General features: G+C 64.2%; 1 protein-coding gene across 3 annotated transcripts; it reads left to right on the top strand.

Moving 5' to 3' along the window:
• The first annotated feature begins 691 nt into the window (after positions 1-691).
• Positions 692-23,921, top strand: CAMSAP1 (calmodulin regulated spectrin associated protein 1). Of its 3 annotated transcripts, XM_036416784.2 has the most exons (18): positions 693-1,051; positions 6,766-7,028; positions 8,378-8,539; positions 9,734-9,814; positions 10,614-10,646; positions 12,949-13,090; positions 14,471-14,610; positions 14,688-14,784; positions 15,505-15,682; positions 16,042-16,133; positions 16,515-16,599; positions 17,057-19,379; positions 19,761-19,897; positions 20,010-20,218; positions 20,408-20,510; positions 21,314-21,429; positions 21,762-21,880; positions 22,459-23,921. In XM_036416784.2, exons 1-18 carry the CDS (start codon positions 892-894, stop codon positions 22,759-22,761), a joined length of 4,743 nt encoding a protein of 1,580 aa, XP_036272677.1. In that variant the 5' UTR covers positions 693-891; the 3' UTR covers positions 22,762-23,921. The 3 variants fall into 3 exon arrangements, with proteins under 3 accessions (XP_036272679.1, XP_036272677.1, XP_036272678.1); XM_036416785.2 differs by lacking the exon at positions 10,614-10,646 and having other exon boundaries at positions 694-1,051; XM_036416786.2 differs by lacking the exons at positions 8,378-8,539; positions 9,734-9,814; positions 10,614-10,646 and having other exon boundaries at positions 692-1,051.
• Positions 23,922-25,696: the final 1,775 nt, after the last annotated feature.

Below are 25,696 nucleotides of genomic sequence, written 5' to 3'. Positions count from 1 at the left end.
CTGGAGGCTGCTCTGGGCGGGGTCCAGGGTTCCCAAGGCTCCCAACGCGACTTGACAGCGGAGGGAGGGCATCCCCGGGGCAGCTCCCAGGGCGGTCCCGGCTCCTAGCCCCGCCGCGGGAGGGCCGCCCGCAGGCTGTCAGCACAGCTGTCTGGGAGGAGGAACCCCGGGAGGGAGGGGGTCGCCGCCCGCGGCGCTGGGGCTGGGCCCGCGCGGTCTTCCAGGGACTCAGGAGCCGTCGAGAGGGGCTCGGCTTCGTCGGGTTGGGCCGGAGCCCCTCGTCCGGACGACCCAGCGCCGAGGAGGAGGAGGAGGATCGGCTCAGACAAAGGGCTGCTGCGGGACCCTGCGGGCCCGGCCGCCCGCGCCGCGCGACCCCGCGCCCGGCACCCGCGGGAATGGGCGGGGCCTCGGGCAGCGCCCACTGCGCCTGCGGAAAGGGGTGGGGCGAGCGCGGGCCGGAGGCGGGGCCTCGGGCAGCTCTCACTGCGCCTGCGGAAATGGGCGGGGCGAGCGCAGGTTGAGGGCGGGGCGACGGTCCGCGTCCCCTGCGCCTGCGCAACGCCCGGGCGGTACGCGCGCTCCCGCCGGTTGGCCGCCTCCTCAGCGGTCTCCGCCGCCGCCGCCCCCCGAGCCCGCGCACGCGCCCCCGCCCGGCTCGCGCCCCGCGCCCGCCGCCCCCCGGCCCTCGCGCCCCGGCTGGGCCGCAGCATGCAGCAGCAGCAGCCCCGGCGGCGGCGGCGGCTCTGAGCGAGGCGGCGCGCCGGGCGGGGGCGGGGCGGCCTGCGGGCCCCGCGCGGGGCGGCCGTGCCCGAGTGTCCAGCGCCGGCCCCACGCGGCCCGCGGCGCCTTTGTTGCCGGGCGCCCGCCGCGGCGCCTGCCAGCGCGCAGATGGTGGACGCGGGCGGCCGCCCGGGCGGGGACGGCTGGCGGAGGATGGAGGCCGCGCCCGACGGCGCCGCGGACGTCGTGCCGCTGGACCGCTACGACCCGGCGCGCGCCAAGATCGCCGCCAACCTGCAGTGGCTGTGCGCCAAGGCCTACGGCCGAGGTGGGCGCGGGGCGCGGGGCCTTTGTGCGGGGCGGGCGGGGGCGCGGCGGACTCCCTCTCCGGAGCCGCGGTTAGGGCGCGGGGTCTCCCCCCCCCCGCAGACCTGACCGCCCGCCGAGGGAGCGGGGCGGTGGCCGGTCGTGCGGAACCGGGCCCTCCCGGGTCAGCCCCCCGGAAGGCCCGGGACCCGGCGTCGGGTCCGCGTCCTCAGGCCTCGGGAGCCCGCGGTTGACCGCCCCGGCCGGGCCCGCGGACCTTGCGGACCAGGTGGTCCCCGGGCCCAGGTTTCCCCATTCATCTCCGGTGCTTTGTGTCCGCCCGGAATCGCGCTCCGGCCTTTTAATTGGAAGCTTTTCCTAAAACGCCTTTGTCCTGGGGAGACACCCTGGGGCGGCCTGAGTGGGGTGCTAGCACCCCTCCCGCCGTGGGGACTCGCTGGCAGCGTGTCCCGGGTTGGAGTGGAGGCGGGGGCTGTCCCCTCCTCCCCCTCGGTCAGGGCTTCGGTCCCTACGCTCCGCGAACCGCATTCAGGGTCCGGGTAAGCCGCGGGGCAGCGCTGCCACACCTGTGATTAGCGAAAAGGTGGAAGGTCTGAGGCTTAAGGCCTGCCGGGTGTCCTGGGCATGGCTGGGGGCACCCAGCCCTGACCTTGACCCCAGCAGCGACCTGCCCTCACACCACTCACGCCGGGTGCTGGCCGTTCTCTGCCTTTCCTGATAATTAATTCATCAGGAACCCGTGTCCTGCGCCTTCCCTGGTGAGTTTTCCTCCTCCTCACGCTGCCGGGTGCTGCTGGGCAGGGCTTCTCGCGAGCCCACCGGCCTTCTCAGGCTCCATCCTGTGTCCGGCTGCCGGGTGAAGCTTTTGCACCCGGAGCCTTAGGCTTGGGGCATGATGCGTGGACCCAGATACCCTGTCGAGGCCCCCGGCGGTCTCCCCAGCTCCCCCCCAGCTGTAGCCAGTGCCTGTGTCCGCCCTGGGCTGGCACACCGCGGCCTGTCAGCTGTCTGGGAGTCACCGGCCTCTCCCCGTGGCCTCTCCCCACAGTCGTCGTGTTGGGTTCGCCCGGTTTTATTTCCCCCGCACCGATGGCTCTGGAGTACCTGTTGACTCACTGGGAAGTAATGCAAAGCTGGTGTTAAAATAGGCTCTGCAGTGCGGACTCCACAGGCGGTATTTATAGAAGGCCGGCCCAGGGCGCTGAGGGAGCCTGGGATGGAGGCTGGAGACGGGGCCCGTCACCCTGGTCTCAGGAGGTCTGCCTCCAATCCCGTCTGCTTTTCCGTCTGTACCTACGTGGGGAAAGGGAGCAGGTGTCCATTTTTTCTCATCGAAAATCTCCCTTTAAATTTACAAATTTGGGAGATCCCCATTCAGATGACCAGGGGCCGCTCACCTCGGCCCAGCTGACGTGGTTCCGCCTGAGTCTCTGGCGTGGGGGCCACGCCCAGCGGGAGGTTTGCCCTCCCTGGTGGGCCCAGTCCTTGAGGGGTGGGGGGCCTTTTGCAGCCAGTAGAGCGTCCCCCACCCTCTTCTGACCCAGGGCCGCCCCTGCTTCCTTTCCCGGATGCCTCCATGGCCTCTGCAGCTTGGTTTTCGGTGAGTCAGCGTGGTTCCGAGAGTGGCTTACACCTGTGCCTTGTTGTGCGCCGGCTGGTGAATTGGCTCATTGGCAGAACAGTCTTTCTGGTTGTGCAGGAATGGGAGGCCGGCCGCACAGGGCAGGTGCTCCGAGGCGGCCTCTCCTCTCCTGCCTTTCCGGACCTCACAGTCCCCGGGCTGCTGTCCCCATTGGCAGCCCAGCTCTCCCTCAGCCAAGCCTGAGGCCGGTGGTTAGACGTTCCCTCCCACCTTCTTCCTCGCAGCACCGCTGCCAGGAACTGGGGGCCGTCTTGAGCTGATATTAGAATCTGTTCCTCCTTTTGGGGGTAACTCCCGAGTCATTGGCAGTGATTTAGTTATTGTCTTATAAGTAGTACACTGGACACGTTGAACCTTACTCATTTGGAAGTATCTGTAAGGAAGCAGACCTGCTTGTTAGCGGGAGTGTTTTAGTCTCTGGGTGAAAGTCATACAAGTTGGTAAGAAGTTTGAAGGGGTGACTCTGAGTACTGTCCGTTTGAGAATGGCGTGTGGACCAGGCTTTTGTGTTCCTGTTGGTTTTTTCTTTTCCTCCACAACCTTAGGAAACTTAAAGATATCTAGATCTTGGTTTGGGGTTTTGAGCAATAGTGTTTGTTATGTCTCAAGGACAATGTTGAAAAGTAACCCAGGGAAAACGCTAGAAGGCACTCAGCTGTTGCCAGCACGTTGCTATGTGCCCATGGCGGTTCGCCCTGAGGAGCCCTGGGGACCAGCGGGCTCTCCCCAGGCTGAGCCACCTGGACAGGGCAGGGCCCCCAAATTCCACCTCCTGTACCGGCAGCAAACAGATGGCGAGGTCCTGGCTGTCCGAGCCGGCTGCTCGGGAGGGTCGGGCTGGTCCTCGCTCTCGTTGGAGCTGTTCGCTGGCCCTGCTGTGGGGGGCAGCCTGTGCGGGCGCCGGGCCTCTGTCCGCTGACCCGTGTCCGTGACCCGTGCTGCTGCTCTCGCGTGGCCACAGGGCAGCGGAGTCTGTGTGTAAACCCTTCCCTGTGGTCCAGCAGGCCTCCACTCTGCTGGGTGGTGGCGTTTGGTTTAACTGAGTCCCAGGCGGAAGCCTGTGAGGCCAGAACGAAATGAGTGCAGCCGCTGCTTGGCCCTGGCTGGGAGCCCCACTGCGGGTTGGGGCCTCCCTGGCAGCATCCTCTCCCTTTTCACTCACTGCTCTCCCTCAGGTCACTGGTTTGTGGGTTTAGGTGTTTTTAAGTAGCCTTGTTCTCAGCAAGGGGTTTGGTGCTTCTGGTGGGAGGTCACAGGGCACCCGAGTGTGTGTGTCGGTGTGGGGGTCGGGTGGCTGGCTGGTCTCCTCCAGTGGCCTTGCTTCTGCTTGGCCCACTGGGACCACTGGGGTCCTGGGGTCACGACTGCCCTCCGGCCTTGTGCGCAGGACAGTCCGCACTCGCCTGCTGGCCAGAGGTGCAGGGACTAGAGGCACCTTGGGCCGGGATCAGTTCCGACCCGGTGGGTGTCTGAAAGATGGACCTGTTTGCCCACCTTCACTTTCCTGTTCTGAGGCCACAGGTTCGGTACTGACCCAAGAACATCCAAGTAGGTCACCTCTACGTTCAGACGGTCCCAGCCCTTCACGTGTGAGTGCCGTCCGGCTCCAGGAGGTTGGTTGTGTGCATTCTCCCAGAAGCCCTGTGTTAAAATGTTTCTGCTCACATTTCCCTTCCTGAGAGCTCAGAGGCTCCTGCTGTTGGTTTTTCCGGGTCCTGTCACATGATACCATGTGTTCTTTTTGGTTCGTAGTTGAGCTGTTGAAAACCTCAGATTGCTGCCATTTTTCATGGAATCTGAAGGTGGCCAAGTTGGAGCCAGTTTCCCATCCAGCCATTCAGCCAGCCATCACAGAGGTGTCAGGAGCATCCTGGGAACGCAAGGGGAGGAGTAATGATGCCGCCTCCTTATGAACTGTGGACCAGAATGAAATAGCTCAAGGACTAAACATCGCTGCCTGGCATTTCGCACACGAGCTTCAGGGCAATGAGTGGGGTCGCAGTGCCTAGGCTCCAGGGCTGTGGTCGCTGTGGGAGGGGCACGTGTGCAGCTTTGGGGGTGATAGGCCTTGAGAGATGGTAAGGTTTGAGGTCCCCCACCCCCCTCGAGAAGAGAGGGTGTCAGGCCAGTTCTGGGCACAAGTGTTCTGGGCCTTGTGATAGGGTTAGTGGACTGAAATGGTAGCAATTCCTCTGGAGATAGTCTTGGCCAGATTGTGTGTGGTGGTGTCCAGGCTGGTGAGTGTGTGCCGGGAAGGTTTCCTGGGGGCGGGGGCAGTGAGGGGGACAGGAGTCTCCTGGCAGGTCGGATGGGGGACCGTGTTATGGAATGTCCGGGGCTGATGCGTGTCTGTTATGAATGGTCTTTGTGTAGACGTGGGTCTTGGAAAGGAGGTGTAATGCCCAGTGGTTAGCCAAAGTGGCTGTGTCACCTTTTATTCCACCAGTGAAGCGTGGGCGCTGCCCTGCCCCCTCGCCCCCTCGCCCCCTCGCCCCCTCGCCACACGGGCCGCCCTCAGCCTGTGTTTCAGCCGCTCCGGTGGCCGTGGGCTCGCTGGCTGTGGTGTTTCCCTGGGGACTAATCACCGTGAGCACTTTTTTAGATGCTTGTTGGATATTTGAATCTTTTTTCCGTGAAATGTCTTTTCAGACCATCGGCCAATCTAGACAGTTCTGTTAAACTTCCGAGATAATCGTACGTTAACATTCACGTGAGGAGTCCCGGCACCGGCCTGCGGTTTCCCGGCCGTAACTTCTCACAAAACCATGGCGGGCATTGACCTGTCCTCTGGCAGACAGTCTTCCAGCCCCCGAGGGCCTCTGCTGGTGCCGCACCTGCTCCCTCCCCGCTTCCTCCTCCCGCCCTGCCTCTTCCCTCCCCCCTCCATCCCCACCCCCCACTCCTGGCGTCTCCTCCTCCTTCCCCAGGTCCTGAGGCGGGAGTGAGGACACCTGGAGACCTCGCTCCTCTCCACATGGGGTGCCCTCCGTGTCCGTGGTGCTGCCTGAGCTGCTGTGTCTCTTCGTTCCATTTTGTTTATTTCCCTTTATTTGCTTTGATGCTTCCTCGCTGACCTGTGAGTTATTTAGAAGTGTGAGTGCCAAGTGGGAGATTGGCCTGCTTTGTGTTTCGCTGTTCCTTTCCGTCCGATTCCATGGTGGTGAGAGGACAGGCTGGGCCTGCCTCACGGCCCAGGCGAGGTGTGCGAGGGCGCCGGTTCCCTGGGCGGTTGGAGGCCGTGTCCTGGCGTTGGCGGAGTGCTCTGTGCGGGCCAGGCAGGCCTGCGGCTGGTGGTGGGGATCAGCTCTCTCTTGCCGCAGGCCTGTCTGCTGACGGGTGTTGAAGCCCCGTCTGCTTCCCTCTTAGCTCTGTCCGTTGTCCTCCTGTCCGGAGGTTTTGTAGTCTTCCTGGGCGTGAGCCTTCACCACCCAGAAAGGCCCAGCTGTCCCCAGGTGGCTGGTGCATTAGTGGGAGGTGGGTAATGCTTTGGGTTCACAGTGGTTTCTGCCTCGCATGACCTTGGACACTGCGTGCTTTTTCTGTGCCTCAGTTTCCCTGTTTGTAACGCGGAGACAGAAGTCTTGATTTAATAGAATTGTGACGCTTAAGTAACAGGCTCACGTGGAGCTTAAGGCCACTAGGTCCGAGATGGAGGCGGGCGGGGTCCCTGTGCTGCTTCGTTGCCATAGCAGCAGGCCCGGTGCCGTCTCCCCTTTGCCATCAGAGGGACATGTATGTGGCTGCTCCCAGGGCTGCTGCTGGGTGCCCCCACAACCGTCCCGCCCGCCACCCTGCCGTGGCCACCCAGAGCGCAGAGCTGGTCTGGCTTTCCTGGCGCCCACTCTCCCCTGGGGGACCCTCGCCTGCTCGCTGCTCCTGAGGCCGTGGCCGTGAGGTCACTAAGTGGGGTGCTGCCCACGCCCCTGGGGTGCGAGGGGCTAGTTTGCAGCAGAGACGATGGGCATGAGGACCCGCTGGTGTCCTTTATGCCGTTATCTAGTTGTCAACGGCCCTCTGTCCTCCGGGGCGTGTTGAATGTGCGCGTCACGCTCTGTCATCTTCCCCCGGCTCAGATAACATCCCCGAGGACCTCAGGGACCCCTTCTACATCGACCAGTACGAGCAGGAGCACATCAAGCCGCCCGTCATCAAGCTCCTGCTGGCGGGCGAGCTGTACTGCCGCGTCTGCAGCCTCATCCTGAAGGGCGACCAGGCGGCCGCCCTGCAGGGGCACCAGTCCGTCATCCAGGCCCTGTCCCGCAAGGGCATCTACGTGATGGAGAGCGACGACACACCTGTGACGGACCCCGACCTCAGCCACGCACCCATTAAGATGGTGAGTGCCTGGCTCGCCCGCACCCCCCTCACCCCACCCAGGGTGCGTGACGGACTCCGACCTCAGCCACGCACCCATAAAGATGGTGAGTGCCTGGCTCGCCCGCACCCCCACCCCACCAGGACGCGTGTGCATGATGGGCGAGTGACGTCACAGCTTCCAGTGCCATGGGCACCGCGGGTGCCCAGCCTGTCCTTCTGCCTCTGCGCTGCACGGACGAGGCACGCTGAAACCTCAGGTGTACCACGGTGCACATGTGTGTGTGGCAGCTGGCCTGGTTCTGAGTGCGTGGCAGGCGCCTATGTCACGTGTGGCTGAGTGGTCTGGACCCGGGGGAGAGCAGCTCCTCTTGGCTGACTCAGGGTGAGCGCTGAACGCCGCCCTCGGACGTGTAGGCGTGTGGAGGTGAGCACGCCCTCGGAGGTGTGGGTGTGGGGAGGTGCACTCTGCAGTGTTGGGGGGGGCGTGTGGAGGTGCGCTCTGCAGCGTTGGGGGGGGCGTGTGGAGGTGCGCTCTGCAGCGTTGGGGGGGGGCGTGTGGAGGTGCGCTCTGCAGCGTTGGGGGGGGGCGTGTGGAGGTGCGCTCTGCAGCGTTGGGGGGGGCGTGTGGAGGTGCGCTCTGCAGCATTGGGGGGGGGGCGTGTGGAGGTGCGCTCTGCAGCGTTGGGGGGGGGGCGTGTGGAGGTGAGCACGCCCCCGGAGGTGTGGGCGTGTGGAGGTGCGCTCTGCAGCGTTGGGAGATGTCTGTGTTGTGCTCATGCTATCCGGTTGTTTCATGTTTACGTTGAGTATTTGGTGCCAAAATAAAGTAGTGGGTGCCTTTGTCTTCTCACCAGCCCCTCCTGTCTTTCTCTGAAAGCCCACCCTGAGGTGCTTCTTCAGACCATCCTGGGGCTGGGGGACGGGGGCTGAGCCACGCCCTTTGAGGGCGTGCTCCCCGGTTGCCTCTGGGTGTTCACTGCATTCCGTTCCGTGGTCTCACTCTCGGTCTGGGTCAGGAGTGTGTGGGTCAGGCGCACCCTCCGGTGTGGGAAGACACGGCTGGAGGCCCCGCGTGGTCTCAGTGCCGGCGCTGCTGATGGTGCCTGGCGCCGTCGGTGGCCGTGCAGGCTCGTCAGGGCTCTCGGCCCTCCGTACCTTTACCGAGGACCCCAGCCCCCAGGGTGTCGGGGAGTGAGGCAGGAGGACGAAGCCCTCCCCGCAGGGCACCGGGCTGGCTGACCCTGAGGCGGGGTAGCGTGCAGATGAGGCCTCGCTGTCTCCTCGTGGGGAGAAAAAAGGAAGGTGTCTGGGGGGGGGGGGGTTGCCTGGTGGGCGAGGCAGGTGGCCACTCTGACTGCCTGCTTGCAGAGCGCCCACATGGCGATGGTGGACGCCCTCATGATGGCCTACACCGTGGAGATGATCAGCATTGAGAAGGTGGTGGCCAGCGTCAAGCGCTTCTCCACGTTCAGCGCCTCGAAGGAGCTCCCGTACGACCTGGAGGACGCCATGGTGTTCTGGGTCAACAAGGTGAGTGCGCCTGGCCGTCTGGGGGGCGATGCTGAGTCCCCGCCCACAGGGCCCGGCTGCGTGTGTGCGGCTGTGTGTGTGTGGCCGTGTGTGTGCGGCTGCATGTGTGCGCCAGCACTGCCTGTGGTGTCGGGCAGGTGACAGGTGTCCCGAGGAGCACGGCCGGCCTGGGGCTGGGGTAGGAAATGCAGGCCTGGTGGGTCCACACATTGCTGCTCCTCCTCCTCCTCCTGCTGTCTCCCCTGTGCGCTCAAGGAGGCGCTGCGTCTGACCCGGTGTTTGGAGAGAAAAGTGTCTGCTTAAATGCGTTTTTCCTTTTCTATTTAGAAGCTTGCAATGTAATCTTTTATGCAACGTATATAAAGAATGGTTATTTTTGTCCCAGCCGGTTTGGCTCAGTGGCTAGAACATTGGCCTGTGGACTGAAGGGTCCCGGGTCCGATTCTGGTCAAGGGCACAGGCCTGGGTTGTGGACTCAACCTCCAAGGGGGTGGGGAGCGTGCAGGAGGTACCTGATTGATGATTCTCTCTCATCGCTGATGTTTCTATCTCTCTCCTGCTCCCTTCTGCTCTGGAATCAATAAAAATATTTTTAAATGGTTATTCTTAGTAGCAGATGTCCGATGTGACAGAGGGTCCATGTGACCACAGGGTCCCCTTACCAAAGCCTTTGGTTTATTAAGTCTTATTGAACACAAACGGTGTTCAGACACTCTGCTGCTAAAGACACGGAAGATGGAGCAGCTCCTGTGCGGTGTGAGCCAGACGTCCTTGCGCCATGTGGTTCCCGGCCGGGCACATGCCTGGTGGTGGGCTCGATCCCGGTGGGGGTTGCAGGAGGCAGCCGATCCATGGCTCTCCCCTTGATGTTCCTCTCCCTCTCCCTCCTCACTGTTCACCACAACGTGGAAGTGCCTGTAGGGCAGTGTGCTCAGTGAAGTAAGTCAGAGAAAGACCAGCGCCCTGTGGCTCGCTGATACTGAATAAACAAACAGAAACGGACCCAGGGGCACAGAGGCCAAGCTGTGGTTGCCGGAGGGGAGAGGGTCAGGGGACGGGTGAAATAAAACTGTGTGTTGGGCTTGTCATTCTTTTTGGGTAAATTGCTTGCTTGTTACCTTCGGCCACTTTTCTTTGGGGAGGTTATTTCCAATTGGATCAGTCACCTTTTAAGTGCATTTCCTTCTCCTTTAGGTAAATCTGAAAATGAGAGAGATAACGGAGAAGGAAGTGAAGCTGAAGCAGCAGTTCCTGGAGAGTCCTGCTCATCAGAAGGTAAAGGCTTCTTCCTCAGTGCAGAGGGCCGCCTGTGCACACCGGCCACGCCTCCCTCACAGCGGGGGGGGGGGGGGGGGGTCTCCTGCATCGCAGGCTGGCTCTGCGGCTCCTCGGGCAGTGGGCACCAGCCTGCACCCTCTCCCTGGCAGGGTGTCCAGTATGTAACCGGGGGTGAAGGGGTGTTGGGAGGTACGGGGCCCGGGAGTCGGCTTCTACGGGTCAGCAAGTGAGGCACATGTTGCTGTCTGCCAGGGCCACCTCCCAGACCTCAGCACTGCCCGTGAGGCCCGGGGGCTGGCGTGGTGCCCGAAAGCCCTCGTGGGGCTGTGGCAGAGCCTGTGGCGCCTGATTGATGTGGCGCAGGTGGCACTGGTGCATCCCTGTCACTCCCGCCTTCCTTCCCCGACGTGGTTTTTCTGGCCAAGCACGTGCAGGTCTGGAACCACGTTCCCTGAATGCATGCACGGCGTGGCCCAGCCGTGGCTGCCCGTGTCCCCTGGCTGTGGGGATGCGTGGGCACCGCATGCGTGACCGCGATTGTTCCTCCCGCTCTCCAACGAGGCAGACGACTCGTGCGCCCCCCTCGGTGCCTGGTCGTCCACCGTGGTGCCAGCCGCACCAAGTTCCCGGAGTGCCCACTGCTCCCAGAGCTCGTGTGGAGGTGCCCGGCCTTCCCCTTGGGGTCCCGGTCCCTCGTGTCCACACTGCACCCACGTGTGTACGCCGTCTGTCCGTCCGCACGTGGGCCTGTCCCGCTGACCCACCTCTCCTGCCTTCTCCCCTGCCTCCCGAGCAGTCTCCCTCCAAGTGGTACTGGAAGCTGGTGCCCGTAAGTGGACTCCGTGCCCGCTGCCATCAGACCATCCCGTGCCGCCACCTGCTTCATTCCCCGCCGCCCGCCCCGCCTGTGTGTCTGGTGTCCTGGTGGTTGCACTCTGTGCCGTGTGGTGCGGCCTGTGTCGGCTGGCGCGTGGCTTCCCGCGGTGGGCAGGAGCTCTGGCCGCGTTCACAGGTGGCGTGCGCTCAGCGTGCCAGACGGCCTGCCTTTCCGCTCCTGGCGCTCTGACGCACCGAAGTGAACGTGCCTGTAAAGCAGGGTCTTCGGAGAAGGACTGGCCACTCCAGGCGGCTCTTTGTTGTTGACCCTCACCCGAGCACATTTTTCCGTTGTTTGTTTGTTTGGTGTTTGGTTTGGGGGTTGGTTCGTTTTTAGAGAGTGGAAGGGAGGGAGTAGGAGGAGAAAGAGAAATATTGGTGTGAGAGAGACATCAGTTGGTTGCCTCCTGCAGGCATCCTGATGGGGCTGGGGATCCAACCTGCAACCTGGGTACATGCCCTTGATCAGGACTCACACCTGGGCCCCTTCAGTCCGCAGGCCGGTCGCCAACCATAGAGCCGCACTGGCCAGGGCCCACACTCTTTGTTTTGACCTTTCTGATGTGACTGGCCCTCATGGTGACCTGCGTGTCTTAGTGCCCACAGCACGGCTTTCTGGGAAAGGTGACCACTGCTGCCGCCCGCGCGGTGGGGAGGCCACCCTCCTTCCTGGCAGGGGTCCTGGTCCCCGCAGTGAGAAGGGCATTTCCCGTGAGAGGAAGCGAAGGGGCGGCTTGGCCTAGCCCTGGCTGCTCCGTGGTGCCACCCTGCAGGCACGGAGGGGGCACGCGAGGGAAGGTCCTGGCACACAGAGCCCTTTGCAGGCAGGCAGCTTAGCCTCCGAACTCTGCCCCCGGGCCATGCCCTGGGCCCGACTGGCAGGTGGGTTCCCTGAGCAGTGGACCGGCTGCATTGTGGCTGATGACCTTGCTCTGATAATAATGGGGAAGAAGCATTTTATGTATATTTCCATGTCTTGTAATTTCTGAATGTTACAAGTGACGAGGTTTAGGAAGGACTGCGGGAAGCCGGCTGTCCTACGGGAAGGCGGGTCAGAGCGAGCTGACCGGGGAGGCCCGCAGCCGGCCTCAGTTCCGTGTCGTGTTGACTCTCGCTTTCGGACCACAGCACCCAGCCAGTGGGTGGCAAGGATTGTGGGGAGAGGTCTGGCAGGTTCTGAAGCTTCAGCTCATCATCCCAGAGCCTAGAGGGTTCACACTGGCCAGCCGGTGGTCAGTTTCACGGTTTCCCTGGTTCTGAGGTCACTCCATCCATCTTCAGCCGAGCAATCATGTGCTTCCCTGCATGCCGTGGTCATCACCGTGTGTGCTGTGTCCATGTGGGAGCTGGCCGGGCGCATGCCATGTCTGCATGCTGGGGCGGGACCGCTGCCAGCTCTGCCTCGGGTGAGAAACAAGTGAACGTCTGCGCGGAGCAGCCCTGGTGACACAGGGCGCCCGCTCCTGATCTCCGAGGGCGCTGCTGCCGTGGCTCTGCCCTGTGCTGCCTGGGAGGCACCTTCGCTTCTTCGTGGCGAGGCCTTTCCTCTGGGCTGGCTCTGTAACCAAGCCTCGCGCCAGGGCAGCTGCCGGCTCCCTCCTGCGCCCGCCGGGCCCCCACGGCTCCCCCCACGTAATGTGGTTTGTGAATGTTAATGCAGAACACGGGGGAACAGGACGGCGCCCCCTCCCAGGCGGCCTGGCCTGCGCTCCTCACCTGCTCGTGGGGACGGGGTTTGGGGCAGCCGACCGGGCACACACCTCCCTGAAGGGGGTCAGAGACCCTGAGAAGCACGGGTTCCGAGTGGGTCCCGCCCACGAGCTCCGTTTCCTGCTCCCACACCACTGACCGTGGACCTGCTCTTGGGCAGTTCCCAACCGCACACTGAGCCGTTTGTATTGTCTTACGCACGGCGAGTGCTGCCAGCACCGAGCAGGACTGCTCGGCTTAGTGGCGGGACGTTGGTTCACACTTGTTTCTCTACGCGCAGCAGCGGCTCTGGGAGTGGAGCCGGTCCCGCCCTCCTGGCCCTTAGAGAGGCGCCGCTGCCTCAGCGGCTGAGGGCTGTCAGCCGGGGTGCCGCCAGCCAGTTCCCAGATCCTGACGTGGGTTCTGGGCAAAGGATGTGATCCCGACATTGGAGCTTTCCCCTACGACTGCCGTTCCCAGACTGTCCAGCGCCCTGCGCTCGCTCGGTCTGCTGGGGCGTGGGGCGGGGCACCTCATGTGTAGAGTCCGCCTTTTGTCGACCGCAGGTGCGCTACCGCCGAGAGCACCTGTCGGCGAGGCAGCCGCCCTACTTCCCGCTGCTGGAGGACCTGATGCGCGACGGCAGCGACGGGGCTGCGCTGCTGGCCGTGGTCCACTTCTACTGCCCCGAGCACATGAAGCTGGACGGTGAGTGCGCACCCGGGTGCCGCCGGGGGCAAAGTGTGCAGGCGCTGGGGTGGGCTTCCACTCGGAGGCCTTATTCTTGCTCCGTAATTAGTGCCAATTGGGGGAGAGGCTGTGAGGCCACCAGCATCCCCGCGAGGTGCGCCGCCTCAGGGACGCGACGGCTGCAGGGTCAGGTCCCTCGCCCCCGGGGCTCTGTTGCTCAGGTCGCCCCAGATTTTGAAGACCAGGAGGGTGGGCCCAGCTGGTATGATTGGCTCAGGAGAAGGCCCACATCTCACAGGCGAGGGGACGGCCCGTGCAGAATGTGGGGAGTGCAGTGAGGCCCCCAGCAGATGGAGCCCCCGCTGTGCAGGAATGACCTACCCTGAAGAGCCAAACTTGAGAACTTTGAAAGAAAACATAGGAAAACCGTTTTATAATGTTGGGGTGGATTATTTGCTTAAATCACAAAGCACAAATAATAGAAAAGATTCTTGTATTTAAATTAAACTATATTAAAATTCTGTGGCACAGGACATTATAAACAAACTTGTGATAAAGAAGTTGTCAAAGGATGGTCACACAGCCCTTTTAAAACCATCTATTAATACATGTATAAAAGGTCGTCCAGGTCACTGTGACGCGCACTGCAGCCGCCGACTGGCCACACAGGAGGTGGGGCCAGCTGGCCAACCTGTCTCAGCCCCTCCCCCCGGCTGCCCAGCCCCGATCTGGGGCAGGACTGGCTGACCAACCTCTTGCATCCCCTCCCCAATTGGCCCCTATTGGGATAGGCTGGCTGGACCCACCTGTGCATGAATTTGTGCACTGGGCCTCTAGTCCTATATAATACTAAACAATAAAAGGGTAATATGCGAATCAACCAAATGGCAGAACAACTGAACAACCAATCAAAGCACAATATGCTAATGATATGCTAAGGCTGCTCAACCACTCACTATAACATGCACTGACCACCAGGGGGCAGATGCTTCAACCAGTAGGTTAACTTGCTGCTGGGGTCCAGCCAATCAGGACTAAGTGAAATGGGCTGGAAACTCCCTGGAGCCCTCCTGCAGTCCCTTCCCGGCCCCATTATGCACCAGTGGGGTCCTTATCCTAGCCTGCACCCTCTTGCAATCTGGGACCCCGTGGGAGATGTCAGCTGGTTTCAGCCTGATCCCATAGGCCACTCTTCCTTGGGAGGGCAGGGCTCATTGCTGGTGAGCGCTGCTACAGCCCTGCGAGCCTCTCCCGATAGGGACTGATCGGGGCGTTAGGTTCCGACCCTCAGATCCTCGGGTCTCTGTGCCGAGTGGCTGCTGTCCAGTCAGTCCCTGTGGCCTGAACTCTCGGCATCGGGCCCTCAACACCCTCGACCTGCGTTTCTGTCTCTGGCAGACGTGTGCTTGAAGGAGGTCACGTCGATGGCTGACAGTCTGTACAACATCCGGCTGCTGCGGGAGTTCTCGAACGAGTACCTCAACAGGTGCTTTTACCTCACCTTGGAAGACATGCTGTACGCTCCCCCGGTGCTGAAGGTAACCGTGACCGCGCGCACACGCTTCCGCCGCCCCGCCGCCCAGCTGCTCACGCGCCTGCTCTGCTTTCCTCGCAGCCGAACGTGATGGTCTTCATTGCCGAGCTCTTCTGGTGGTTCGAGAACGTCAGGCCCGACTTCGTGCAGCCTCGGGACACGCAGGAGCTGAAGGACGGTGAGAGTCTCCGTCCTCGGAGGCGTCGGTCGCTCCCTGCGTTTCTGTGCAGCGATGGTGCGGGTGGGAGCGGCTGCCTTAGGGGTAGAGCCCAGCCTGTCTGAGGGGCCCCGGGACCTGCTGAGCGCCTGGAGGCGGGGCAGCTGGGCTGAGCCTGCTGGCTGCTTCCGCCCCCAGCAAGGCAGGATGCACCCCCTGACCCAGAGTAAGCGCTGCCCCTGGAGACTCGCTTCCGGGAGGGGAGGGGCAGGTGTGTTCCTTCCTGTGGTTCCCCTCGGAGAAGCTACCCCGGGGGAAAGTGGGTCAGGCAGCCCCAATAAAATGAGGCCTTCATTTCACTGAGAGAAGAAAAACACTAAGAAAAAGAATCACTGTCCACACGGCAGAGACTGCAGCTGACAGCAGGTCACCGGCCCCTGGCTCACACTGCGGCATGAGCAAAGGCACGTGGCCGCGGACTCCACATGCCCCTTGCTCACGGAAGGCGCTCACCCCTGTCCCAGCATGCCCCACAGCCGCGCCAGGCCCGAGGGGGCCCCCGTGCCCCTCCTCCCTGTCCCCGCGCAGGCTCAGCACTGAATCACAGCCAGTGTCTGAGAAGCTTGGTTTCAGAAGAAGCGGTGTTATTTCTGGTGCTCATGCAGGGCAGGGTTTTAGGAGCTTCTTGGGGACGTGAGGAGCTGACTCACGGATGTTCCTGTAACGTTTCTATTTCTGCAGCGAAAGTGGTGCCACAGCAGAAGGGCAGCCGGCCGCCCGTCCCCATCTCCAACGCCACCAAGCGCAGCTTCCTGGGCGGCCCCGCGGCAGCGAGCCCGGCCGAGCCGCCGTCCCCGGCTCAGCCGCCGGCCGAGGGCTGCCCCAGGCAGCACCTGCACCCCGAGGAGCCGGACCCCCTGTGAGTGTCTGTGGCTTTCGGAGCCGAGTCCCTGAGCTCTGCCGCTTTTCTGAACTCTCCTTGGGTCTTCCTTCCGGCCAGGAGGGGGCAAGGTGCACTCCCGAGAGCCGCTGTGAAAATTGGGAACTCGGGTTTTTATCATAGACAGCGACCAGAAGCCAGCTGCCCCCGGCTGCAGTTTTCAGTTACTTATTCCGGGTGTGCCGTCCTCCGTCCTCTTCTGGTGTCTGTCTTTTTAATAATTATTCTCAAGAACCAGTGAAATCTCTACACGTGGTGTGTTTGTGATGGTTTCTGTGGTTCCTTTGTATTTGCTTTTGGCCATGAAGGTTGCTAACCCACCGTTTCTCTCCTGATAGGGGGAGAGGGGCCTCTGCCTTCAGCCCATCGCACCCCTTACTGCCCCTGCGGCAGCGGCAGCAGCGGGCGGCGCCCGGGGAGGACCCGCCAGGTAAGCGTGGCTGCCGCCTCCTCACACAGCTTCTGGAACAGCAGGTCTGGGGCGGAGCAGGCGGGTGTTAGTGAGGACTGCAGGGAGAGCTCGGACGGAGCATGTGCCGCAGAGTCTGCTGTCCTCCGTGGGAACGCCGTTAACCCTGTGAGGTGCACAGGTCGCTGTGTGTGCCTGAGCGAGAGCCGAGTGCTCTTGGTGACTCAGAGGTCGGGCCATTTTGTTTCGCCGACACTGGGAAGTTACCTGTGTGACGGTCTGCTCTCGGGGGCAGTTTGGGTGCGTGGTGGTGCGTTTCCCCGGGAAACGGTTACTGTGCTGAGTTTCAAAGGACACAGCCTTGGCTTCCTGCTTAGCACGCCCCTGCCTCTTCGCCTGCAGACGAGCGACACCGGTCCAGCTCCCTGCCCCGCATGGATGGCCCGCCACGGGGAGCAGCGGTCGCGTGGCCAGAAACAAAGCACAGGTGAACCGCGTGGGAGGCTCCTCGGCCCCAGCCCCCGAGCACGGGAGCACGGGGGCGTCCACGGGCAGCGCGAGGGCACCTGGCGGGTGGTGAGTCAGCAGGTGTGAGGCCCCCCAGGCGAGCCAGCACCTGCCGAAGTGAGGCCGCTGCTCTCCACACTAACTCCTGGGTTTTGGGAAATGGAGTCCTTTTGCATGTAATAGGTTTTTTTATTACAACTTTTAATCATTTAGAAGTGTTTCAGCTTTAATTGTAGTATGATAAGCATTGATTAGTAAGGATAAATGTAACAAGTGGAAGCTCAGTCATTTTTAAGGGTATAAAGGGGTCCTGGGAGTGAAGTGTTTGAGAGTCGCTCCCTGAGCCAGCTCTGCCCTCGGCTCCACAGTCGAGGTTCCCAGCCGAGCTGCTGGCTCCCTGGGGAGTCCCTCCGGCTGACCGGCTCCTCCCGCCACAGGCCTGCCTCTCAGCCGGCACCGTTCGCGCTGCACCACACGGCCAGCTGCGACGCGGACCCCGGCTCTGGCGACAGCGCCAGCTTGGCCCGCTCCATCAGCAAGGACAGCCTGGCATCCAACATCCTCCCCCAGACGCCGCAGAACCAGCCACAGCCCCCCGCCCTGAGGGCCAGCGTGAAGAGCCTCCTGAACAATGTGGACATCGAGGACGAGGACGAGGAGCTTGTGGCCATCGTTAGGACCGACGGGGCTCCCCACGGCAGTGACCTGGGCCCCCCGACAGGTGCCAGGCCTCCCCAGAGACCAGCGGGCCCCGTGGAGAGCAAGCCCGACAGTTTCTTCCTGGAGCCGCTGATGCCGGCGGTGCTGCGGCCCGCCAAGGAGAAGCAGGCGGTCAGCAAGGAGGACGAGTGCGGGGAAGGGCGGCTGAGGAGCTGCACAGCCAGGAGGCCCGGCGAGGGCCCGGCTCTGGGGCGCAGGAGGGCGCCCGGCAGCTCCGGCACTCGTGACTTGAACAGGACCTTCACCCCGATTTCCTCCGCGGAGCTGTGTGCCGAGGCGGGGCCGCCGGCCGGGGACGCCCGCCGGGAGCCTCCAGCCAGCGGCAGTTTCGATCCTTCCTCCCAGCGACAGTCCCCCGACGGCTTCTTCCTGCACGTGGCCAGAGCCGACGCGGCCCCGGAGGGCAGGCTGCACAGTGGCCGGGCAAGAAGCCCACTCGCCCCCGACCCGGAGCCGTGGACCGTCCTGAGGCAGGACTCGGACTCGGACGTCGCCGAGCTGGAGGAGGCCGAGCACGACTTCCTGGCGGCGGACCTGCCCGCGCTGCTGGGGCGGTGCGTGGGCGAGGAGGAGTCGGCCAAGCTGCAGGAGGACATGCAGGTGAAGGAGCACGAGGACAAGGACGGCGCCAGCGGCCGCTCCAGCCCCTGCCTGAGCACCATCTCGCAGCTCAGCGGCGCCTCCGTGGCCAGCGGGAGCGCGCGGATGACCAGCTTCGCCGAGAGGAAGCTGCAGAGGCTCAGCAGCTGTGAGACCAAGTCCAGTACGAGCAGCTCCCAGAAGACCACGCCGGACGCCTCGGAGAGCTGCCCGGCCCCGCTGACCACGTGGAAGCAGAAGCGGGAGCAGAGCCCCGGCCGGCAGGGCAGGGACCACGCCAGCCTCCTGGCCTCGGAGCTGGTGCAGCTGCACATGCAGCTGGAGGAGAAGCGGAGGGCCATCGAGGCCCAGAAGAAGAAGATGGAGGCGCTGTCCGCCCGGCAGCGCCTGAAGCTGGGCAAGGCCGCCTTCCTGCACGTGGTCAAGAAGGGCAAGGCCGAGGCCGGCCCCCAGCCCCCGAAGCTGGAGCCCAGCGGGGAGGACCTCAGCGCTGCTCTGTCCAAGACGGAGGACCTCCTGGCCAGGGAGCAGGTCCGGGCAGACGTGGGCGAGGGCCAGGACCTGGACCGAGAGGGCCTGGCACTCCTGCAGCAGCACCGGCAGGACCCAGCCGCACTGCCCGAGCTGGAGAAGGGCAAGGCGCTGTCCGCGGCCCTCCTGGAGATGGCCGGGGACGGGCTGGACGCGGGCGAGGGGGACCTCTCCATCGAGAAGCTCAACGAGACCATCAGCACGCTGCAGCAGGCCATCCTGCGCATCTCCCAGCAGCAGGAGCAGCTGCTCATGAAGGCCCCCGCGCCCCCCGCCCCCGGGGCCCGGAACGGCGCCCCGGACCCCAAGGTCAAGGCCTCCATCCACTTTGTGGAGCCCCTGTCTCCAACGGGGGTGGCGGGGCACCGCCGGCCCCCCCGCCTGGGGCAGGGGCGGAATTCCCGGGCGGGGCGGCCTGCCGAGCTGAAGGTCCCCAAAGACCGGCAGCAGGGCTCCCGGAGCAAGACCCCAACGCCCAGCGTGGAGGCCCTGCCGCACCTGCGGGCCTTCCCGCCGCGGACGCCCCCCGACCCGGGCTGGGGCGGGCCGGCGGACCCCGGGAGCGGCCCCCCCGAGAAGGGCTTCTTGGACACCTACCGGCTCCACGACGCCAGCAACCAGCGGGCACTCCCCGTGCCCGCACCCCAAGACGCCAACATCCTGTCGGAGCAAATGAGCCTCAAAGAAGCGCTGGGCCTGGGCCTGAAGGAGGTGGGGCTCGGGGACCCCGCCGCCTTGGGAAAGGAGGGCGTCCCCGTCGATGGCCCCCCCCGGAGCAAGGCCAGCCTCATCGAGGTGGACCTGTCCGACCTGAAGGCCCCTGACGAGGATGGCCCGGCCGGCCCCGACAGCTCGGCCGACCTCGGCACGGACGGCGACCAGAAGTCGGGTGTCGGCTTCTTCTTCAAGGTGAGCTGAGCTGCCCCTGAGCGGTGAGGCCGCCAGAACCTTCACTCAGGGCCGGGCCGCAGGCGCAGACAGGGTGGGGGGGGCTCCTGTGGTGGACACGGGGGCCGGACGGGGGAATTGACAGCTTCATGAGCCGCCTTTTCCATCCGTTTGTGTTTTGGCCTGAAGCTGGGCTGTTCGTCAGGTAGAAGGAGGAAGAGCAAGTCTGGGCTGTGTTGAGGCTCAGCCTGGGCTGCAGACTGTTGGGTGGGGTTGGGTGCCCCAGGGTGGGGACAGGCGCTCTGGGAATGGGGGTTGGTGTCCCTGGGTCAGCTATGGGTGCCCCGGGGCAAGGATGGGCGCTCTGGGGGTGGGTGCACCACTGCGCCCTATGTCCTGCAGGACGAACAGAAGGCGGAGGACGAGCTCGCCAAGAAGCGGGCGGCCTTCCTCCTGAAGCAGCAGCGCAAGGCCGAGGAGGCCCGCATGCGGAAGCAGCAGCTGGAGGCGGAAGTTGAGCTCAAGAGGGACGAGGCCAGGTAGCCTGGCTGTGGGCGGGGGCGGCCGGGGTGGGCAGGGCAGGGCCCTCGGTCCCGGGCCCCCCTGCGGGAGGCCGTCCCTCTGACCGGGGCTGTTGGGGTGCTCTGTCAGGCGCAAAGCCGAGGAAGACCGGATACGGAAGGAGGAGGAGAAGGCGCGGCGTGAGCTCATCAAGCAGGAGTACCTGCGGCGGAAACAGCAGCAGATCCTGGAGGAGCAGGGGCTGGGCAACCCCAAGTCCAAGCCCAGGAAGCCCCGGCCAAAGTCTGTCCACCGGGAGGAGCCGCGCGGCGACTCGGGAACCAAGTGCTCCTCCACCCGTAAGCAGCTGGCGGGCACCCCAGCCCTCCGGGCGCTGCGCTGGGGGGGACGTGCCAGCGGCCCCTGGGCCGGAGGTGGGGTTCAGAGCTCAGGCGGCACTCGGAGGGCTGGTCCCTTTGCTTTCTGCTGCACAGACCTGGGGGGTCGAACCCGGAGCCCGTCTCACGAGAGCGTTTCTGTCTCGGCAGCGGAGAACCTGAGCCGGGCCCAGTCGGGCTCCAGCCTGTCCTTGGCCTCCGCGGCCACGACCGAGCCCGAGAGCGTCCACTCGGGGGGCACCCCCGCCCCACGGTAAGGACAAAAGGTGCTCTGCCGCCACCCATGCCCCCACGTGAGCCAGGACCGCCAGCCCGCAGCCCCGTGTGCGTGCCGGTGTCTGCCACAGCCCCCCGGCCCTCCTCTTCCCCCCCCCGGACACGACTGCGGTGGTGCTTGCTGAGGGTCCCTCAGCGTGGGTTCAGGTTGGGTGCGAACAGCGTGGGGAGGGTGTGTCCTCAGAGCCAGGACGCTTCGACGAAGGTTGTTTAAGGCGGCTGTTCCCCAGCCTCGAGTCCCCGTGATGGACGAGTGAGCAGGAGGGGGTGCTGGGGCCTGCTCGTCACAGGTCCCCCCATCCCGCCCTCACTGCCCTGTGGCCAGGCCTGTCCCGCCTCTGCCATGTGTGTGGCCTCGTCGCCTGAGCTTCATGGAGGATTCCTCTCGGACTGGGTTCTGGTTGGGTTTTTGTTCCCGGGATGGGTTACCTGAGCTGGATCTCGGCTCCAGCCGCCCGCTGCCTCTGCTCGGCGCAGAGGCCCCGGCTGTGGTCGGTGCAGGCCTGTCGGTGAGGCCGTGCCCTCCTTCCAGGGTCTTGGCCTTGGTGTGGCGGCTGCAGGAGGGCCGGTCTGTGAGGCGGCTCCCTGCAGCCGTCCGCTCTGTCTAGTGTGATAGGGCTGGGTGTCTGCGTCTCTGCAGGGTTATAACTGTGTGTGATCGTGGTGTCCCCTCCCACTGCCAATGGCCCTTCTTGCCCATGTGCAGCGGGTCCCGCCCCGTCTTACCACCTGGGGGTGGGAGGGCGCACGAGCCCACCTATCCCCTCTCCCTTTCCTCAGGGTCGAGTCCCTGGAAGCCTTGCCCATCCTGAGCCGCAACCCCAGCAGGAGCACCGACCGGGACTGGGAGACGGCGTCCGCCGCGTCCTCCCTCGCCTCCGTGGCCGAGTACACAGGTGACGCCCGCCCCTGGGGTCAGGCGCGTCCCCACCCGAGAACCGCTGCTGTCACTCAGCGGCCTGGGGCGGTGACACCGTCAGCCTGGCAGCCCGGCCGGCGTGCCCTGAGCACTTGGGCACCTTGGACTTGGGAAGTTAGTTCCGGCTTCGTCTCGTTCTCACACCCGAGAGACTGGCCTTAGGAAGGGGACAGGCGGTCTTTTCCTTTGTTTACTTAAAAACTCTAACTCGGATTCTTTGGAACAAACCAAGTGGGTCTTCCGCTTCCAAAGTGTCCGGAGCCTCGCTGCGCCCGCCCAGGACGCTCACGCACGTCTCCCTGTCCCCAGGGCCCAAGCTCTTCAAGGAGCCCAGCAGCAAGTCCAACAAGCCCATCATCCACAACGCCGTCTCCCACTGCTGCCTGGCGGGGAAGGTGAACGAGCCGCACAAGAACTCCATCTTGGAGGTGAGCCTCAGCCGGAGACGGCGTGAGCAGCGAGGGGTCCCGGGGAGTGCTGCTCTCACACGCCCCCGCTGCCGTGTGCGTGCGGAGCGCGGGGCCGGGGCCGCGGGAAGCCGAGCTGGACGGAGACGTGGGAGGGGCTGCCCTGCGCAGGCGGGTGCCAGGCCGCGGTGGGAACGGGTGGTGGTGTTGGGAGTGGAGAGCAGAGGAGCCGGCACGGCAGAGGGCGGGGATGGCTCCTGAGCGGGCCCACGTGTCGGGCGGGGGCGGGGCTGCAGGGGCGGGAGGCTGGGGGAGGGGGGCCGGCGGCGGGCTGGCAGTGGCTCCGTTTGGAGCCAGGAGGATGGAGGTTCATGGGGTGCGGGTCCTCGTGGGGTGCTGGTGACTGTTACGGCCAGGGCCACGCCTCTCCCGCCTCGCAGGAGTGCTGTCCCAACAGCCCTCCAGCGAGGGGCCGCCCTCAGCGAGGAGGAAGGCCTGGCGGCAGTTGGACAAGAGGCTGTGGGCGTCACGAGCTTCCGGCCAGCTCTTGTGGGTGCTCTCAGTGGCCCCCTCTGAGGCTCTCCCCGCCCCCGACGCAGGAGCTGGAGAAGTGTGAGGCCAACCACTACATCATCCTGTTCCGGGACGCCGGCTGCCAGTTCCGGGCTCTGTACTGCTACTACCCCGACTCGGAGGAGATCTGCAAGCTCACGGGCACCGGGCCCCGCAGCATCTCCAAGAAGATGATCGACAAGCTCTACAAGTACAGCTCGGACCGCAAGCAGTTCAACCTGATCCCCGCCAAGACCATGTCAGTCAGCGTGGACGCGCTCACCATCCACAACCACCTGTGGCAGCCCAAGCGGCCGGCCGCGCCCAAGAAGACCCAGGCGCGCAAGTGAGGCCGACCGGCCAGCGGTGCCCACGCCGAGCGGTGCCCACGCCCGCCCTCCTCTCGTCTGCGGGTACGGAGTGCAGAGTCGCAGACCTGCAGGAGACAGACAGAGGCAGGGTCCCTCCCCGCCCAGGAGCCGGGAGGAGCGGGGAGGTGCTGGCCGGGTCCGAGCCAGGCTGCTGCGTCGTGCTGTCCCCGAGGCTGCCCGCGGCTGTGCGTGCGGCAGGTTCCTGTTACTTGAAGTCCGTCAGCGTAAACCACAGCCATTTCCTTTGTCTCTGACCGCCCCCTCCCCTCCCGCCTCCCTGCCCACGGCCCAGCCCCTGCGGGCGGCGGCCTTGGGGGGCGGGGGGCACGGTTCTCCCTCGGGCGCTCGGCCGTCTTCTGGGAAGGAGCTCGCCGGGGGTCTTGTTCACTTGGAAACTGATATTTATTGACGTGTCAGCTGCCAACGTGTACGTCCCGTCCTAAGGTTTCTGAAAGGATGCTTGTTCTTGCTGCTCAGAAGTTTACGAGCCGCTCAGCGTGGGCGGTTCGCCGCGGCCATGCGGGGCGCAGGGCGCGGGCCTGGCCGTGGGCAAGGGGCAGCCTCGGGAATAAAGCAGGTTTGGAAAGCACTTTGCCACTCAGCACGACCCTGGAGCGTGCGTCCTCGCCCACGCTGGCCGCGCCGTTTGGCCGCCGGCTTAGAGCACGGTCCTGTGCCGTGTCCTCTGAGCTCTGAGTGCGGGGAGGCTCCGGGCCTGAGCGCAGACGCTCCCCGCCCGCGTGACCCCGCTGCCCTGCGGGAAGACCGGCCGTGCGTGCTGGTTTGCACATGTTTTCTGGGAGTGTTACTTGAATCTGTCTCCGGCTGCAGAACACAGCGGAGGTCGGCAGAGACGACGTCAGATGTGACTGTCCCGTAGTTGTAGGTGGAGACGGGGCAGGGCAACGGTACGAACCCTAAAGCGACGTAGGGACCCTGTCCCCCCTTTTCCCCAGTCTCCCCAGCTCCCAGGGGCCACTCGGCACGTGTGCAGCTCCGCCGAGCGCGGTGGGAGGCCCTGTGAACGCTGGTACACGCTCCGCACGGCGTGCGTCCCTCACTGTCTGTTTGATATTCTATGATATTTATTTTACAAGAGCACTAAACTATAATAAAGTGAACAACTTGCTTTTTATGAAGCACGTGTGAGATGTGAGGTGGTCGTGGCTCATGTTCCTGCTCAGGTCCCAGCACCTTCCCCCATCTGTCCTGACTCCCCTGCCACATTCCTCCTCTCCCTTTCTGGACCCTGGGCAGCCCCGAATCAGGGACCACAGACCAAAAGTAGAGGCAGGCATTTCCTCTGGACCTTCAGCTCCATAATGATCTTGACGTTTCCCTACCTTCTCCCATGCCTCTATTTACCTCTCCTTCCTCAGAAAACCATGGGCAGGTTTTACTCCGAAAAGCTGTTCATACCTCACAGCACAGCTCCAAGCACAGCCCCAAGCATGGACACGAGTACGTTCTCTCCCTGCGATCCCCAGTTTCCGTGTTAGACCTAGCTAGTACTGAACTGCGCTCCTCACTTCCTTGTTGCTTTCTGTGCGTGTTTCCCTGGAGCATCCTTTCACCCAACAACCGCCGTTCCCCGAGCTCAGACCCGCGCTGGGCACCACATGTGCCGCACCAGCACAGCCAAGGGTTCTGCAAGCCTGAGAGAGGGCGGCGAAAGATGTAGAAAAGACAGAGCCCTAGGTGGTATGGCTCAGTGGATAGGGCCCAGGCCTGCAGACTCAAGGGTCCCAGGTTTGGTTCCGGTCGAGGGCCTATACCTTGGTTGCAGACACATCCCCAGTAGTAGTTGTGAAGTAGGCAGCTGATTGCTGTTTCTCTCCCTTTCCCTTCCTCTCTAAAAAAACAATAAAATATATATTTTTAAAGAGAGACAAATATAAAATAATCTGAGACTTGTCCGAGGCTTACCCCTATAGCCACTCCCCGCAGGGGCTGACAGCCTTTCCCAGGGACCTGCTCCACCCCGGGAGCCGGCCTCTTCCAGCCACGTGGGCGGTGGCAGCTCCTATCTGTCCTCTGCCCGTCCGTCCTGGCCTGGCCTGGGGTTCTCTGGGGGACGCCCCCTCTGGGCCTTCCTCGATGTGGTTCGTCCCCCAGGTCGGCCTCTGCAGCCCCAGGGGCTGGGTGGCCACCCCTGAGGCCCTGGACTCGGCCAGGCCTGGGGCTGCCGTCCAGATGGGACCGTGCCCTTCCCGGCTCAGCGCTGGCGGCCAGAGCCCAGGGAAGGCCCTACGGCGCTGAGGCCTCTGGCGGACACTGCAGGGCCTGGTGGACGGGCTCAGCCAGGGCCCTCTGGGTGCTTCTGCCGCCCTTGCTGGGGACGGAGGGGCCTGGCCAGCTCTGGGCTGGGAATGCCAGGAAGCGCCCAGCCCCAGCCCGCGAGGTCCCGGGCAGGTGGACTGACATCCTGGACTTGGAGCCACTCGACCGCCGCCTGGACCTCAGGCCCCAGCTGGTGTCCACCCTGCAAGATGGGCCCGCCCAGCCCTCAGGGCCAGGAGAGCCTGCAGCTCACGGGGTCAGACCTGAGCCACCAAGGAAAGGCACCTTGGAGGCATTCCATGGGGTGCACCAGGGTGGGAGGGGTGCCTGCCTCTGGGCTGTGGGCTCCGGCTCTAGGACCGGCTCCTGCAGCGCAGGCAGCCTCCCTGAGTGTCTTCACCGCCCCCTCCTTGGCCCGCGTGCCACTCCGTGTGAGGGGAACCCAGGTGACTTCCCAGGATGCGTGGGGGTTGGACCCCAGGTGGAGTCCCCTCCCCCACAGGGACCTGGGGCAGGAGTGGGGGGCTCTGCTGCAGGTGATGGCACCAGAGGGGACTCAGGAGCCCTCACCCCCCCCCCCGGGCTGGGCCTCAGGCTACCCGCTGCGCCCGAAGCCTCACGCCACCCATCCTGG

This window comes from Pipistrellus kuhlii, unplaced genomic scaffold, assembly GCF_014108245.1.
Source record: "Pipistrellus kuhlii isolate mPipKuh1 unplaced genomic scaffold, mPipKuh1.p scaffold_m20_p_57, whole genome shotgun sequence".
NCBI lineage: Eukaryota > Metazoa > Chordata > Mammalia > Chiroptera > Vespertilionidae > Pipistrellus > Pipistrellus kuhlii.
The sequence above is the reverse complement of the archived record's forward strand: the minus strand, read 5'-3'. Positions and strand labels throughout refer to the sequence as shown.